At 42.4% G+C, this 18,085-nt stretch overlaps 1 protein-coding gene across 2 annotated transcripts in view; it reads right to left on the bottom strand.

Annotated features, from left to right (window-relative positions):
- Window positions 1–526: 526 nt before the first annotated feature.
- LOC114027966 (pyrethroid hydrolase Ces2e-like) overlaps window positions 527–18,085 on the bottom strand; it is a 28,120-nt gene continuing 10,561 nt past the window's right edge. For both annotated transcript variants that reach the window (XM_027842110.1, XM_027842111.1), the window contains 9 exons: window positions 16,653–16,806; window positions 15,324–15,428; window positions 14,329–14,427; window positions 10,361–10,501; window positions 8,040–8,114; window positions 6,811–6,958; window positions 5,366–5,488; window positions 3,576–3,654; window positions 527–2,688 (listed from right to left, as the gene is read on the bottom strand). In XM_027842110.1, coding sequence (XP_027697911.1) covers window positions 2,505–2,688; window positions 3,576–3,654; window positions 5,366–5,488; window positions 6,811–6,958; window positions 8,040–8,114; window positions 10,361–10,501; window positions 14,329–14,427; window positions 15,324–15,428; window positions 16,653–16,806 — 1,108 coding nt within the window. In that variant the 3' untranslated portion in view covers window positions 527–2,504. The remainder of the gene's footprint in view (window positions 2,689–3,575; window positions 3,655–5,365; window positions 5,489–6,810; window positions 6,959–8,039; window positions 8,115–10,360; window positions 10,502–14,328; window positions 14,428–15,323; window positions 15,429–16,652; window positions 16,807–18,085) is intronic.

Raw genomic sequence — 18,085 nt, 5'->3', positions numbered from 1 at the left:
TCTAATCATTGTTAACCATAGTTAATAAATATCCATCCAAATAGGATACAAAACACAGAGCCTTCTTCACAGATAAGCATTGCTATTGTTTCTACTTTCCCAGCAAACAACAATAGTTTTGTAATGATGGTGTTGCTTAAGGCTGAAGAGAGTGAAGCTTGATTCAGATGACATATTCAAGAGTGAAGGACTTGGAGCCTAAAGACCTGAGATGGAGCCCCTGCACAACCTCTTCTTAGCTGTGTGACTTTGGGTGAAGTCCTTGAGTCCTTTGTGGTATAATGAGTGGGTTGGAGCAGACATTCTTTTTTTTTTAATTTTTATTTTTAAGCAATCAGGGTTAAGTGACTTGCCCAGGGTCACATAGCTAGTTAGTGTTATGTTCTGAGGCTGGATTTGAACCAGGTCCTCCTGACTCCAGGGCCAGTACCTATCCACTGTGTCACCAAAGTGCCCCTGGATCAGATATTCTTTAAGCTCTTGTCCAGCTTGGATACTCTCTGGTGCTCAGTATAACTCTGGGAGGTTGATGGTGTCATTTTTATTATTCCCACTGAGTTCATAAGGAAAAAGACATTCCAGCATGATAGAGCTGGTAGGTGACAAGTCAAGTATTTCCAAAGGGCACACAGGCACCAGGCACTCAAGCACTGGGGATGCAAAGGGAGGTAAAAAAACTGCCCACATGGAGCTCACAATCTAATGAAGGGAGACAAGCCGCAAACACCTATGGATAAACAACATCTACACAAGGCAAGCTGGGGGATGATCAACAGTAAGAAGGCACCAGCTTTAAGGGGCACTTAGCAAAGGCTTCTGGCAAAAGGTGAGGTTTTAGCTGAGCCTTGAAGGAAGCCAGGAGGAGCAGAGGAGGAGGGAGAGCATTCCAGGCAGGGGGGCAGCCAGAGAAAGTGCCCAGAACCCAGAGATCCAGTGTCTTGTTCCAGGAACACCAGGGAGGCCAATGTCACTGGACCAAAGAGTACAGGAGAGGCAGTAAAATGCAGGAAAAAGTGGGGAGGGGCCAAATTCTGAATGTCTTTAAAAGCCAGACAAAGGGTTTAATATTTGATTCTAGAAATAAAGGGAACCACTACAGAGTTTATCACATGAGGGGTGACATGGTCAGATTTGAATGGTAGGCTGCAGTGGGAAGAAAACTGAGGCAAGAGAAACTAGGCTTCAGGCTATTGTAAGGTCCAGATGTGAGGTGACCCAGCCCCCTTACCTTACACTCTATATCATCTGTATCCTGCCTTCATTGCCTGAACTCTATATCAATTATGTCTCATTTTCTGAATCAGAAGCTTCTTAGTGACAAAAAGGCTTTAACAGCTAAGTATTTGATTTTTCTTGATGAAGAGAATGTTTTAATACCATATATCCCTTTATCCCAGGAAAGTGCTAGAGCCAACTTGTACCAGATCTGAATGTTAAATTTTCAGCATGAGCATTTACACCTCAGAATTGGCATCCACTACAAATTAGGGTTTAGGTCATTGTTTTCTTGATTTCTAAACTTAACAAAGTGATGGAGATAATGTGAATAATACAATGTAAAGTATGTCTCGTGGGTTTTTCAGACAGTTGATTGTTAAACATTGACCAAAACGCCTCTGCCTGCATCCTGTTAGTAAAATATTTTGTTACTGTGAAATATCTTGTTAGCATAACCACTCAGAGTAGAGGAAGGATTTCCTTTGATTTTGCTTTATTTTCATGTAAAAGGAACCCTGTAGAAGAACCATGGTGAGTTTTGACTCAGAGATACCATTGTCCCTGTGCTGCTCCTTTACAAGTAAAGAATGGCTTGACTTGTAGCATTATCATGAAGTTTTGTTTTCAGGACCCTCCGTGTCCCACATTATCTCCTCACAGAAATGTCAGGAAAATGCTAGGTAACTGATAAAGCGGGAAAGAGACATCTAAGAGCTCAGTGTACTAAGAAGAGCCTTAGATATGGAGTCAGAGGACCTGGCTGCTTAGTGTCTGTGTCACCTTGGACAAGTCCTTTCCCTTCTCTGGGCCTCTGTGTTCATTCTTGTTCAATGATTTCTAATATCCATTCCAGTTCTAATAAATCATTCAATCAATCATCAAGCATTAATTATTTCCCTACCAAGTGCCCTAGAGATACAATGACAGAAAATGAAACCATCTCCATTATAATTCGATGAAATGAACTAGGGATTTTTTTACTCTAGAGACAGGGTGGATTGGCTGGTCTCATCAGATTCCCACTGTCTCAGAATTGGAAGGTTCCTTTCAAATCAGATGATATTGCTAAAAGTGTTTCCATTGCACAGTGCCCAGCACAGAGTAGGCACTCTATAAATGATTTTTTCCTTCTATCATTTAAATTCCTCTCATAGCAGTAATGAGTGAGACTCAAAGTATTTCACTCAAAACTACAATATTCTTTAGCTGAGGCCAAGGAACTACTCAAAAGAAGTGATTGGGTGTCATTGGTCTGCAATTATTGCAACAACGGTTGTGCTTAGAGATTACAACTCCACCCGGGCATTTTCTGGCTGTGATTCCTTCATCTTCTGAGGCAAGGTCTTGGTCCAGAACTCCCACTTATCCTTCCTCAGGCTCTTTCCCACAGACAGCTGCAAATTCAGCTGCAGGTACTCTTCCTTCTGGTCATAGACTGGCCAGCGAATAAGGTCTGCACCATTTGGGTCCCTGGGAGGAAAAACCAAACATTTAGAACTGAAAGGGGCCACTCCATTGGCAAATGTAGCAAGCCACCATCAGCTCAGCCTGAGAGCCAAGGAAGGGGCCCCAAGGTAGGTGTAGGCTGACAGTGGTAGCACCCATGGAGAGCTTGTTCACCCATCCTTAAGCAGTTTGGTCTTCACCTTTCATGTTGGTCCTTTCTAATGCACCTACGAGTTGTAAGGTCCAAAGAGTGAAAGGATTCACATAGGGAATAAGTAACCAAGTCTGGATTTGAACTCATATCATTGGACTCCATTTCATTGGGACTGCCAGGTGGTGTAGTGGATAAACCTGGGCCTGGAGTCAGGAAGACCTAAGTTCAAATCCAGTCTCAGATGCTTACTAGCTGTGTGACCTTGGGCAAATAACTTAACCATGTGTCCCTCTGTTTCTTCATCTAGAGAAGGAAATGGCAAACTACTCCAATATCTTTGCCAAGAAAACTCCAGATGGGGTCACAAAGAATAAAGCACAACAATATTGGACTTCAAATTCAATATTGGACTCTTCCCACTACCCCCTGTTCTAATGGTTCCCCATGGGGAAGAGAATCACTGAGACTTGAGGGTGATGGTGAGGGCCAAGAGAGTTGCTCATCTTTTTTATATTCCTTTCAAGATGCCCATGTGCAGGGTGAGTCTGCCAAAGTAACGCCATCCCCCAACCCAGGCCATGAACTTAGGGAAGGGCTATGCTTGTTCACCAGACCTTACTTCTAAGTTGAATGAACTTTTTTTTTCTGAACAAATTTCAATCAGGGAACTTCTATGTAAGTAGGAAACCTTTATGTGCCTAGGAACAGGAACCACCCCAAAGGAAACCATCAGGAAACCAAGGGGTAGCTTTCTCACCCGTGACGGGCAAAGTTTGCCCAATAGCTCATTATCCTGTGGCTCAGGAGTTTTTCCTCTTCTGTGCCCTCTCCTAAAACTAGGAACAGAAAAGAAACATCTTGGTTAAGGTCAAAATGCAGACCCAAAGGCCTCCTTTCCTCTTTTTTTTTTTTTTTTTTTCCTCCTTTCCCCAGCCCCAACCACCCAGTCAATCCGGTTCTGGCCACTGTATTGATGTTCCTCTAACAGTTTCCCTCATGTCACTCCCCTCCCAGAGGACCTCCCAGGGCTTCTGTTGGCCTACTCTCTCTGACTCTATAACTGAATCTCTCCCCAAAAAACAAAGTGGTTTAGCTGGGCTGGAAACCAGGAAGACTTGAGTTCTAATCCAACCTCAGATGCTGACTACATGAGTGACCCTGGGCAAGTCACTTAACTTCTGTCTGCTTTTGTTTCTTTGCTTGGAAAATGGGGATAATAATAACACCTGTGCCCCAGGATTGTTGGAAATGTAAAAAAAAATGATTTACAAAACTTGTAAAAATGTTACATAAATACTAGATATCATTATTATATTTTATTTATGCTATTATATACTTGTAATAACATAAAATATATAAAAATTACATGTTGAATTATATTGTAATTATATAATGGCATATTTTATTATATGTCACTACAACAATGGCAAGATTGTTATAAATGTTATTTTTAATAATGATAATTGTTATTCTAAGCTACAACAGCATAGCACAAACTCTGGTAGCTGGAAAGTCTTTGCATATGGCCGCCATTCAAGACCTTTGCCTGGGGCAGGGTAGACAGGCTCAGCAGCATCAACTGGGCCATAAGGTAATGAATTCTATTGGCCATGGCAAGTCATGAAACGGATGAATGGATAAACTGGCCTTCCAGTTCTGCCAGAACAGGAGCAAGAAGGTGAAAATAGGGAGAGAAGATTTCCAAAAACACAAATTTGCAACCGTCTACAAACATTAATTCTGAAGACTGCTAAATGTGAGACTTTTGTCCAACAATCAACGAGTGGATGTATTAGTAGAGAAAGTGAATCAAGAATAACTGGAGAAAAGGGAGGGAGGAAGGAAGGAAGGGAGAAAGAGATAGAGCAAATAAGGGAAGAAGGGAGGGAGGGAAGGCTTCCAGCACTTTGAGCAGATCCTCTGTGCAGGATTTATGGGATCTCACAGGATAAGATGGTGTGACAAGGTAGGGTCTATCCAGAGGAGAGGATGAGGGTATTGGTGAGATCGGTGGGTCTACTAACATATGGAAATGTCTTTTTTGTGTTCGTGCTTCATCTTCCCCTCTGGGTAGTAAACTCCAAGAAGTCAGAGACTACCCAGAGTTGAACAGAGGGCTTTGTTTGTTGCATGTGCTTAATCATGTAAACGGAATTGAACTGAATAGCTGATTCAATCTCCTGATTCAGTTCCCCTGAACAAGCAGATGGAGTCTGGGGACTTCCAAGGCTGATACCTTAATCTTCAATAACTCAGTCAACCAGGTAACTACTGATTGCCTGCTCAATCCCTGGCACTGTACCAAGGGTTGGAGATACAAATGCAAAGAATAATAAATAAAAACCAAATCTCTTCTCAGCCAGCTGGGCCCCTATTTAATGCCTCCTTAGGGAACTTAGACCTAACTCTATGATATTGGAGAAGTCTATTCCTCTCTCTGAACTTCAGTTTCTTTTTTGTAAAACAGCCACGATAACAATCCCTACCTTCCTTCTATTCCCCCCACATGCACATAGCTTTCCACTCCATCCCATCTCCATTGCTTACAAGGGACTCCAAAGACAAAAAGCAGCTCATCCCCATGGTCCGCCTTCACAAAATCTGGCTTGACATCTTTAAATATGCTTGGTCGGTGCTGAAATTCATAAAAATAGACTGGAGATCTGGGACCTAGGCAAACATAAGAAATGCCCACAGTTATTGACCCATTGAACACAGGGCAGTGCCTCATGCCAGAGGCCCCTGGCATGATTCCCTCCTTTAGGGTGGGGGGGCAATGGTAGGTGGCCATTAACAGGCAAGCTCCTAGAGGGCAGCCCCTTAACAAATACTATCTGAGATTGATGCTATCAGGCAGGACAAGTGCATGGGGTCTGGTGTAATAGGATCTGTGTTGTCCTGGCCCTGCTGCTGACCAACTATATGACCTTGGGGGAATCCTTTTACTACTCTGAGGGTGATTTTTTCAACTGTAAGGTAGAGATAGTAATCCCTGGACTGTCTACCCTATGGGAAGAGGAGGGGGAGGTAATAAGCTTTTGTTGTTCAGTTATTTGTCAGTTATATTTGATTCTGTGTGATCTCATTTGGGTTTTTCTTGGCAAAGATGCTGTAGAGGAAATTGAGGCAAAGAAGTTGAAAAGACTTGCTCAAGGTCACACAGCTAGTAAGTGTCTGTGGCCAGATTTGAACTCAAGAAGAAGAGTCTTCCTGACTCCAAGGCCAGAACTCCATCCACTGTGCCACCTAGCTGCCCTATGAATATTCATTTATAGAGCACTTACTTTGTGCTAAGTGCTTTACAAATATTACCTCATTGGAGCCTTGCACCAACCCTGTGATGGAGGTGCTATTGTCATTTCCATTTTATAGTTGAGGAAACTGAGGCAAACAGAGGTTAAATGACTTGCTAAGGACACACAGCTAGAAGGTGTATGAATCTGGATTTGAACTCAGGTCTTCCTGATTCCAGGTCCATGCTATAGCCACTGGGATGAGGTTGTTGTAAGGATCCAGGGGAATAATGGATGTAAAGTGTATTATAACAATAAAATACTCCAGCAGGAGTTCTGGAATTTTTTTCTTAATTTGAGCACTTCGATAACTTGATTTCAATAATTGGTTTTGCATTCTATGTATTTTATTTTATACACTTGAAAACATTACTCTGGAAGGAATCTACAACTTTCCTGGCCAAAGGGGTCCATGATGCATACCCACAAAAATGTTAGGAATATCTGCTTGTAGAAATATGGGTGGTTACTATTAATTATTGTTATTTATAGAGAATGGTCACTGAGTTCATGTCGGCTGCAGTTAGGTGGGTATAGGAGAAGAAAGAAGGTGAATGAGGGCTTTTAACCACTCTGGAGGCTCTGATGGCAAAGCCAGAAGCAGGAGCCTCCTTCTGCATGAGTGCGTGGGTAATATACACTGCCACAGAGTTGAGACATTCTTACGCTGATCCTGAAAAGGGTCAATGCCATACTCACCGTGTTGATATTTGGCCTGTTTGAGGGCAGGAATAACAAACATTAAATCCCCCATCATTTCCTGCAATTGAGCCCGATATTCTGCCAGGTCCTCAGTATCTCTTAAATATTCTTCTATTATTAGATGCCCAAGTTCAGGAGAAAGACCCTACAGGAGACCCAGGAAGAGACAGAGAAACAGAAAAATGAAGATACCTGGCAGTGGATTGTTTTGGGGGTGTTTTTGGTTGATTGTAAGCAATGAGCAAGGGAGCTAGGTGACACAGTGGATAAACTCTGTCCCTAGAGTCAGAAAGACCCGCATTCAGATCTGACCTCTGACATGGATTAGCTTTGTGACCTGGGCAAGTCATTGAATCTTGTATACCTCAGATCCCTGTCTGTAAAATGAGCTGGAGAAATACACAGCAAACCACTCTGGTATCTTTGCCAAGAAAACCCCCCAAATAGGCCATGAAGAGTCAGACATGACTCATCAACTAAACAACCACAAGCAATAAGCCCACCCATTACATTGATTATTTCAGTGGACTCCTGATTGGTCACTGTGCCTTGGATTTCTCCTCACTCCAATAAATCCTCCACTCCTCTTCCAAAGTGATTTTACAAGCACAGATCTGACCATTGTACTCCCCTCCCCCAGCTAAGTAAATTCTCCTGGATGCCAATTACCTCTAGGATTGAATATAAACTCTTCTGTTTGGTATTTAGAGTTTTTAACAACCTGGCCCCATTTACTCTATAATGTATACAATACATATACACACACACACATATGCGTACACACACTACATTATACAAAATACATAACATATAATGTATATGTAATATGATGTACATAATATATATTATGTATATATGTAGTATTAAAATGGATACCTTATTATCCTCCTCACACTCTGTGGTCCAGGTATGCCAACCTTCTTGCTCCTCACACTTCCTATTCCATTTCTCACCTCCATGCCTTTGCATTGGCAAGCCTCATCTCAAGCAGTACCTTCTATAAAGCACCTTTCTTGGTTCCTCCCTCCTCCAGCTGCTAGTGCCTTCCCCCTCCCCCAAGATTTTCTCTTTGTATGTTTCCCATCTATCTCTGAATGTGCAGGTTATTTCCCTCATAGAATGTAAGTTCCTTGAGGGCAGGGACTATTTCTCTTTGTCCCTGTTCTTAGCCCAGTGCCTGCCAAGTAGTAGGTGCTTATAAAAAAAAAAATTAACTGGTATCTCACCAAAAGTGGACTTAGCACTGATGATTGGATTATTTCTTTATCCATTTTTTCCTTAAATACAGCATCGTCCATATTCTGTGTAGAGAAAAATGGCGTACTATGAATGGTCTTTAGAACTTTACAAATTTATGCATTTTTTAAACAAAACTAATCCAAAGAAGTTATTTTACCTTTTAAGGAGGAACTAGTGCCATAGATTTGGTTAGGAATTACTGAATAATGCCTAATACACACTGAACAATTCTCAAGATATTTTGCAAAATGGCCAGCAAAATGGTGGGTAATACCCAGTACATAATAAACAGGGGTTATGGATTCTTTGTAGTGACCAGTGGCCTTAGACTGATGCTTACTATAATACATTGTGCTAGAAACAATGGAGGTAACATTATATTTTTCTGACTAATGTAAATAGACTGACTTTACATGCATATGCTTAAGGAGATAGCTGACAAATGGTTGTTAATATCAAGTCATTTAAAGTTAATATAACCCCAATGGCCTTTTGATATGATGATCAAAAGTCCATAGGAAAGAGACCTGGTCATACATCAGGAGAACAAGGTTCTAGTCCCACCTGTGTGACTAGAGTTATAGCATGTTGTTTCTGGGAGCCTCAGTTACCTACTTGACAAACTGGGTATAAACATCTTAATGGTCCCTACCTCATGGTCCCTATGAAAGAAGTTTTTTTGTAAACTATTAAGTGCTATGGAATGCAAACTAGTATTATTCACTGTTCATTTAAAATAAAGAGACTTGAGGCAACTAGGTGATACAATGGCTAGAGCACAGGAGTCAGGAGGACCTAAGTTCAAATCCAGCCTCAGACACTTACTAGGTGTGACCCTGGGCAAGTCACTTAACCCCAATTGCCTCCAAAAATTTAAAAAATTAAGAAATAAAACAAAATAAAGAGACTTACAGAGTATATTTTAAACAAAAGGGAACTAGACCTAGATTGGGCTTCTCTTCCTAAACTTCTGAGCATATTTGTACATGAAATGAGTCATCCATAGAGAAAATAACCAAAGGTAGAATCATTTCTGATTCTTCCAGAGAAACCTGTTCAGGGTAACTTTTCTGATTTTAGAAAAGGCAGATTTACAGATGACACAAAGTCAGGAGAGTCAGCTAACATATTGGAATATGGAGTCAGGATCCAAAAGAAAGCCTTGACAGGCCAGAATATTGGACTGACTACAGTCACTAGGATCAAAGTTAATGGGGACAAAATCTTACAATCCCAAGATGAGGGAGGCATGGTTAGGTGGCAAATTAGTTGAAAAAAATCTAGAGATTGTGGTGAACCACAAGCCCATAATGAACCAACAGGGTAATATGGCAACCTAAAAAACAATGGGATGCTGAGCAGCATTAAAAAAGGCACAGCTTCTAAGAATAAGGAGGTGAGAGTCCATTTGTGTGCTACCTCTGGGGAGGCTACAGTTATTCCTTTTGCATCATGACTTTCCTCATTGTGGTTTCAATATATCTCAGGTAGGCATAAGAAATTAATTGGAAATTTTTGGGGAGTTTTGTGGAACCTGTAGATGACAAGTGAAGGCCAGCAGATGACATAGAAAAAGTTTAGAAACTCAGAAATTTATGAAAAATATAATATTATATAATATCAACATATTTTATCTTTTAATACCATACTAATTCAATCTATTCCTTGGGTATGAAAGGTGATCCAAAAGATTTTACATGGATTTTCCAGATGGTAGAGGCACTGTACCCCCAATCCCAGTGATTTGGAAGGGTAACTGTGTATCTGGAATCTGTTGTTCAGTTCTGAGCATCATATTTGAGGCAGAAAATAGAGAAGCTGAGAAGGGGGTCATGGTCTTGCCATATAGGGATGGGTTAAAGGAACTTGATTTTCTGGTCAAAGAAAAAACATAGGGCAGGAGCAGACATGATAGTTATTTTTAACTATCTGGTGAATGGTAACCTGGAAGAGGCATTTAACTGGTGTCATTTGCCCTCAGGGCAGAGCTGGGAACAACAGGTAGAAGTTGAAAAAGAAGTAAATTTCCACTTGCTGTCATGGTGCCCTGTCCAAGCCTGAGAGCTGCCTAAAAGTGTAAGGAGCTATCTCAGGAAGCAGGAGGTTTTCCCTCCTTGGAGGTCTTCAAACAGAGACTGGATGGCCATTTGTCCAGTAAGTTATAGAAGGAATTCTCCTTTAACTCTGGTTTAGACTCCATGGCCACCAAGCTCCTGACCTACTTGGAAAGTCTGTCATTCTTTAGAGAAACACAAACTCTCGAGATCAAAAAGAAGCTGGCACAGAATAGAACATGCTAGCATCTTACCACAGGAATAATCCAGCCATATTCATCGTTGTTGACACCGATGATGGAAGGGACGTGGTGGAACTCTCCTGTAGCCAGCAACTCTTCAGGATGTTTGGGGAGGAACTGTCCATCAACTATACCAGGGATTATCTTGAAATGCTGAAGAAAGAAGCAGGAAAAAAAAAGAAAAGGCAAGTCTATCTCCACAATCTGCATTCTGTTTATCACTTTCTCATCATTCTCATTGATACCATACTATTTTAGACACTTTTTATCACTTACCTGGAAACTTTTTTTTTCTTTTTTGGAGGCAATGAGGGTTAAGTGACTTACCTAGGGTCACACAGCTAGTAAGTGACTAAGGCCAGATTTGAAGTCAGGTCCTCCTGATTCTAGGACTAGTGCTCTATCCATTGTATCACGTAGCTGTTCCCACTTATCTGGACTCTTGCAACAGTCTCCAAACTGGCCTCCCTGTCTCCCCCTGAAATTTATCACACACACACACACACACACACACACACACACACACACACACACACACACACACACACACCCCTTCGCTATGTCAGATCTACTCATGACACTCCACTGCATTAAAAAAATTGCCACGACCTCCCCATTACCCAAAGAAAACCTCTTAACTTCAGTCTGGCATTCAGGACCTTCTCTTCTACCTTTCTAGCCTTATGTGGACTCTGACCTGTGCCAAGTACATTATGTTTTACCAACAATGGATTCCCTGCCCCCTACTGAAGGTCAACCACCTTTTCCTACCTTTTTGCCTTGGCTCAATTCTCTCCACATGACTAGAATGGCCTTTCCCCCATTGCTACCCACTGAAATTCTTCACTTCTTTCAAGAGCCAATTTAACTGCCACATCTTCCACAAAGCCTTCTCTGATATGGCAGCCAGAAGGACCCTTTCCTTCCTCAGAGTTCCCACTGTATGTTCTTGTGATACCCCCTGTGGACTTAGGCTCTGTTATCTGTGTATGGCATAAAGCCCTCTCCCCTAAGAAGGGGAGTTCCATTGTGGATCCATCTCTTATCTAAAATTTGTGTCCCCCCAGGCTGGATACAGAAGCTGCTCCAGAAATGCTTCTGGAATAAACAGCAGGAGACACCTGGCCTCAAAGTCAATAGATCTGGATTCTATTCCTGGCTCAGCCACTAATGCACTCTGTAACTTTAGACAAATGACATCTCTCTGGTTTCAATTTCCTCCCCTACAAAATGAGTGCATTGGATTAGATTATTGTCAAGATCTTTTCCCATAAAGCTTCCTAAAGGGGGCATTGGAATTGGGCTTTAATGAATGGGGAAGAATACAACAGACAAAGGGGGGCTATGAGAGCAGCAAGTGGGGGCTGAAGGAAGACTGGATTGAAAACTGGGAGACACCTGGGCTTGAATCCCAGCTCTAATGTTTATTATGTGATGGTGGAGAAGTGGAGAAGTCACTGCCTCTAGGCTCCATGGAGGTTTGTTGTTGTTGTTCAGTTGTATCCAATTCTTCATGTCCCCATGGACCATAGCACACTGATATTATCCATGGAATTTTCTTGGCAAAGACATTGCAGTAGTTAGCCATTTCCTTCTCCAATAGATTAAGGCAAACAGAGGTTAAGAAACATGCCCAGTGGGTGGTTCCTGCTAGCTATGAACTCAGGTCTTCCTGATTCCAGGCCCGGTTCTCTATTTACTGACACCTCCTCAGAGATTTACCTGTCTATAAAACGGAAATAATGTTTCTTTCACTCCCTACCTCATGGATTGTTATGAGAAAGGCACTTTATAACCCAGTATGAAAATAAAAAGGGAAGACTTTACAGATATGGGACACATTTGAACAAAGGCATGCAGGTAAGAGAGTATAGGGAACATTTAGAAGACTGAGGACAGATGAGTTTGGCTGGAGCATAGAGTGCATGCAGGGAAGTAATATAAGATGAGGCAGGAGAGGCATGGAGTCACCAAACTGTTCAGTGTCTGAATACCAGGCATGGGTTTGACTGAAAGTCAAGAATCCTTTCTTCTCCCATCTCCTTGGCATCTGCTGTGGCCAAAATGAAACTCAACCTCCCAGGTGCTTTGGAAAGGATATTCATAAGACTGTAGATTTAGAGCTGGAAGGTATACCAGAAGATCATCTGGTCCAATGCTCTCTTTTTCCAGATGAGGAAACTGTCATCAAATCAGGTTGAAAAACATAATAGTTTTCAGAATGAAGAAAGAAGATTCCACATGGCATAATGGAGAGAGTAATTAGATGTAGGGGCAGGTGGGTGGCATAGTGGACAGAGCACCGGGCCTGGAGTCAGAAAGACTCATCTTCCTAAGTTCAAATACAGCATCAGACACTTACTAGTTGTGAGACACTGGGCAAGTTATTTAATCTTATTTGCCTTCATTTCTTAATGAGCTGGAGAAGGAAATGGCAAAGCACTGCAGTATCTGTCAAGAAATCTTCAAATGAGGTCATAAAGATTCATACATGACTGAAAAATGAATGAAAAATTAGATGCAACTAGATCCAGTTTAACCCTTATTCTGGCTCTAACACTTACTACTAAGTGAGTACAGGCAAAGAATTCCAATTCTTTAAGGAAGAACCATGATGTGATGAATAAAGATCTTGGTCTTAAAGGCCTGGGGTTGGGTATCCATCTTGATATTTGCAAGCTGAATGATATTTCGCAAAGAGACTTAACCCTTCTGGGACTTGGTTTTCTCCTTTGTGAAATATCCAATCAATACATCAATCCCCAAACTGTCCTAGGGTCTGGGGATACAAATACAAAAACAAATAGCTCCCTAACCTCTCCCTGCTTCTATTCAATGGCTCTAATTCCCAAGTCTGTATTGGAAATTACAGACTTGTAATCAATACTTGTACCACCAATGGCACATGGTTTTTGCAAAATTATTGAAATGAGATTTTATACATATATATATACATATACATATATATATAATATTTTTATGAAAAGAATATTTATATGAGAGCTATCAATCCCAGAAGATAGAGAGAGCCTTCCCAGAACTGCGATTCTTCCTTCTAAAAATCCATAAGGTGTTAGATCTGGAAGGTGACAGAGAACAAAATATTGGAGCTAGAAGGGACCATCACCACCACCATCATCATCATCACCATCATCATCGTAACATTCATTTAATGCTCACTATGTGCCCAATACTGTACTAATAATCACTTTACTATTATTATCTCAGTTGATCCTCACAACTCTGGGATGGAGGTGTTATTATTATCTCCATTTTATGGATAAGGAAACTGAGGCAAATAGGTTAAATGACAGCTGGTGTCTGAGGCTAGATTTGAACACAGGTCCATTTTCCCAGCATTCTAACCACTGCACCACCTAACTGCATCACCATTTCTTAGCTTATAGAATGTTAGAGCATAGAATATTACTGCTGGAAAAAATATTGTACAGGCAAATATCAGCAGCAGAAGGAATTTTGGAACAAATAATGTTGGAACCCAGAATGTTAGAATCAGATTAGAATGGATCCTTCCAGCTCTAAAGCTATGATTCTTTAAACAGAGAATGTTTGAGGAGAATAGGTTATGAGACTAGACAATGAAAAAGCTTAGAAACATAGAACCTGTGATATTTAGAACACAAAATTTTGGAAGGATTCTTAGACATAGTGTGTCCCGAGTAGAAGGAATGGAACGTTAGCATCCAAAATAAAAGTTGAGAGCAAAAAATGTTTGGAGGTAGAAGAGGTCCTAGAGAGCAAAACATTAGACCTAGAAGAGACCTTTGGACATAGAATATTGGAGGTGGAAATATCCTTGAAGTCCATCTAGTGAGTAGGAGGAAATGGAGGGTAAGAGATTTACATTCCCAAGATCTTCACCTCAATCCCACCTCATAAAGGCTGAGTGCCCAGCCCTGCCCTGAGCTGTTTTGGCAGCTCTTGTTGGTACTGGAACCCTTGCTTCTCAGCTTTCATACCTTGGTAATGGCCAGGATCTCTCCCTCAGATTTGCTTCTAAGGCACTGAACCATGGAGGCAGAACTGTGTCCATCACAAGCAGACAGATTGGCAATGATCTGCAAAGAAGCACCCACAAAGAGTTAATATTCTCATTGAGGAACCCCTGACCTGTATCACAATAGAAGGATCCTTTCATACTCATCAGTAAGCTAGCAAAGGATCATTTCTATAGGTGATGAAGCAGTGAAAAGGAGACCAAGTTGGAATCTGTCTGACTCCCAAAGGGGTTGAGTTGCCCAATCACGAGCCTACTCTGTACAGAGCTCAGTGCCAGCCAATGGGAATGGGGATGGGCAGGGGCAGGTTATAAGGACACAGTCCCTGCTCCCAAAGAGTTTACCATTTCCTCTTATATGGACATAAATATCCATAAAGGACACATAATGGGGTCTGGTATGTTGAAAGAGCATGATATTGGCTCACAGACCTCAATTCTGGTCCCAGCTGAATCACCAACTCGTTGTGAAACTTTGGACAAGTCACAGAATTACAGAACTAGAGAGTTAGAAGGGAGCATACAGATCATTCCATCTAACCTGTACTTGGGCCCCCTTGAGGAACCTTCCTGCTGTTCTGGGGGGTGTCGGAAATCAGAATTTGGAGCCAGAAGGGACTTTATAAACCATCTAATTGAATTTACTTTTATAGAGAAAGAAACTGAGGCCCCAAGAGGGAAATGTCTTACCTAAAATCACAGGCATAGGAAGAAGCAGAGCTAGGAACTGAATCCTTCCTCTCTGTGCCTCAGTTTCCTCCTCTCTAAAATGAGTTGGTCGGACTAGATGATCTCTATGGTAACCTTCAGCTTGAACATTCAATGGCATTCCAGTGCACCTTCTTATAGCTCAGGAGAGCCAGAAGGCCAATGGGACACTGGGCCATGTGGTTAGGAGGCTAATAAGCCTAAGGAAGGATAAGAGGGATTACAAAGAACAGAGTACAGGGAACTTACGTTCATAACCATTTCTGAGCTGGAAGAAATCAAGCCAGGGAGGATGGCCACACCGCTCTCCATGATTGCTCTGTGAAACAAGCCTTTGGACATGGGGGACAGAACCTGGGGAGCAAAGCACAGCAGAGGGGAGGAGGAAGGAGTCATGGGGAGGCCCAGCACTCCTGGCTTAGCAGACACAGAGAAGACTGGGAGTCCGAAAGCCAAGACTGTTACTTACCCTGCTATACCCTATGCTAACCATATAGGATAGTCTCAAACAGAGGCCACTCTATGGGACCTTTGGTATAACCAGGCCTAAAAAAGTTAGACAGGAAAGAGGGCCAAGTAGCCTTGGCCGTAGTCCAAGACCTTCTGGGTGGTTCAATAACAAAGTATGATAAGATGTTTGTATGATAAGATGTTTGTGCTCTGTAACCCAGCAATGCTTTTCCTATGCAATGCCCCATTACAAGATCACATTATTTATTGCTTATTCTTTGTTTATTAATTATGAGAATGCCCAGGACTATTGCGAGGATCAATGACTTTAAATCCAACAGTTTTTCTTCTATATAATAGGAATTTGCCACTTTCCCATGAGCTATTTTTTTTAGCATTATCCTTCCACTGAAGTCTTCCTCCCATGCCTTATCACATCCAGGAGGCTATGTCAGTGATGTGTAAACTCCTGGGGGTGGAGGGCTACCAAGGCAAAAGATCTATGTCTGTTAGCCCCCTGATGGATTTTATGTCTGTCATATGAGGGCCAGCCATGCTAAGCTCTCAGAGGCTTATCGGCAAAGACTGGAGAGAGCAGATCTGCAGCCACAGCTGGTCACAAATGCCACCTGGGAAGGCACAGAGAGGCTCTGAGCAGCATTGGGAAGAGGTGAACCTCACTGGTGAAATCTGGGATTCACTGGGCCTTGAATTATTTCATCATTACCCTGTACATTTAATTTGTTCTTGCTCAAAGTTGTTAGCAAACCTTTTAAAAAGGGATAACTCAAGGAGTAAAAGCAGTGACTTGCTTGAGCTCTCTCCCAAACCCTTCCAAATACCTGTAAAAAATGGCTCTAAACAAAAAAAGGGATGACTCATCTTCTCTCTCCAGTAAAGTTAGAGGAAGAAGGGCCTAGATAATTACTTGGGACTAGGGCAAGGGAGTGTAGTGGAACATCCAAATGAAAGGCAAGCGCAGGTGCCAGCTTTAGAGAAAGAAGTCATCAGCCCTGGTAGTTCTGAGAGGGGGAGGAGAAGAGAAGAGAAAGAAGAACTCAGGTCTGTGAGACTAGTTTTGGCTAGAAGAGGCCCCATTCAGGCCGGGGTCGTGCCTCTACCACTTACATGCGAGGCAACACTTGTACCCCCGGCTGACTCGCCAAAGATGGTCACACGGCCAGGATCTCCTCCAAAGTGGGCAATGTTCTTCTGGACCCACCTCAGGGCAGCCACCTGATCCAGGTAACCCCAGTTGCCAGGTGCGTGCTCATCCCCAGTGCTGAAAGCCAGATATTAGACAAGGTTGGAGACTTCAGAAGAAGAACACCAGGTTAATAGCATTATGAGATTTAAAGATCATTTCCTCCAGCTGGATGATGCAGTGGATAGACTGCTGGACCTAGACCTGGCAAGACCAGTGTTCATCTACTAGCTGGGTGACCATGGGCTAGTCACATAGATCTCTGACTCAGTTACCTCATCAGTAAAATGGGGATAATAATGGCATATATCTCTCAGAGTTATTGCAAGGATAAAATGAGGCACAATTTATAAAGTGGTTTATAAATCTTAAAGGACCAAACAAAAGCTAGTTGTTGCTGTTCTGATTTTACACATGTAAACTGCTAAGACAGATCTTGAATTCCCCCACTCAAAGGACTCCTAGTGCATGCTTCTTTCCATGACTCACTGTGCCTTCCAGGGGGAGCCTCTATCATGCTACTTCCTTCCTTTCCAGCTTACTCCCTGATCTCTTCCACCTCCCCCCCAGCTACTTTGTCCCCACTCTCCCTTCCCCCTCCTTTTTTCCACTCTCCTTTCTGTTTTCTCTTCCCCTATTAGAATGTCAAGTCAAGAAACATCTACTGAGCACCTACTACGTGCCAGGCACTATACCAAGCTCTGGGCAAACAGAGAAAGGTAAACATAGTCCCTGTCCTCAAGGAGTTTACAGTTTAATGAGGGAGACATCATGCAAACAGCTATGCCCAAGGAAGATTTATTGAGGAGAGATTGGGGATGACCCCAGAGAGAAGGCCCTGGTAGTAAGGGAGTCAGGGAGAGGCTTCTTGCAGAAGGTGGGATTAGCACCAAGTCCTGAAGGAAGCCAGAAGGAGGAGGAGTGAAAATGAACTGATTGAATGGAATATCTTGTTCAAGGAAGAGGAAGGAGGTAGAGAATGTGAAAGAGTATGAGAAAACTAGAGAGGTAGGAGGAGGCCAGGCTCCTCTCCATGAACTCTGCCATCCAGCAACATCACTATCCTTGTTGTCCTCACACACAACTCTCTACCTTCCAAGTCTGAGTTTCCCTTGCTATCCCCATGACTGGAATTCCCTGAAGGAATCTGAGACAGCTCTAATCCCACCTTCTTCAAGCGATCTAGCCTTTCCTCCTCCCCCTCCCCCAACACACTCCTCACTGCTAGGGCTTTCCAGAGCAAGGACCCCAATTTGAGGCTTTATAGAAAATTGGTGGGGCAGCTAGGTGGTGCAGTGGATAAAGCACCAGCCCTGAAGTCAAGAGGACTTGAGTTCAAATCTGGCCTCAGACCAAA

This window comes from Vombatus ursinus, unplaced genomic scaffold (assembly GCF_900497805.2).
Source record: "Vombatus ursinus unplaced genomic scaffold, bare-nosed wombat genome assembly UNPS02014864.1, whole genome shotgun sequence".
NCBI lineage: Eukaryota > Metazoa > Chordata > Mammalia > Diprotodontia > Vombatidae > Vombatus > Vombatus ursinus.
This window is presented reverse-complemented; position numbering and strand designations above follow the sequence as displayed.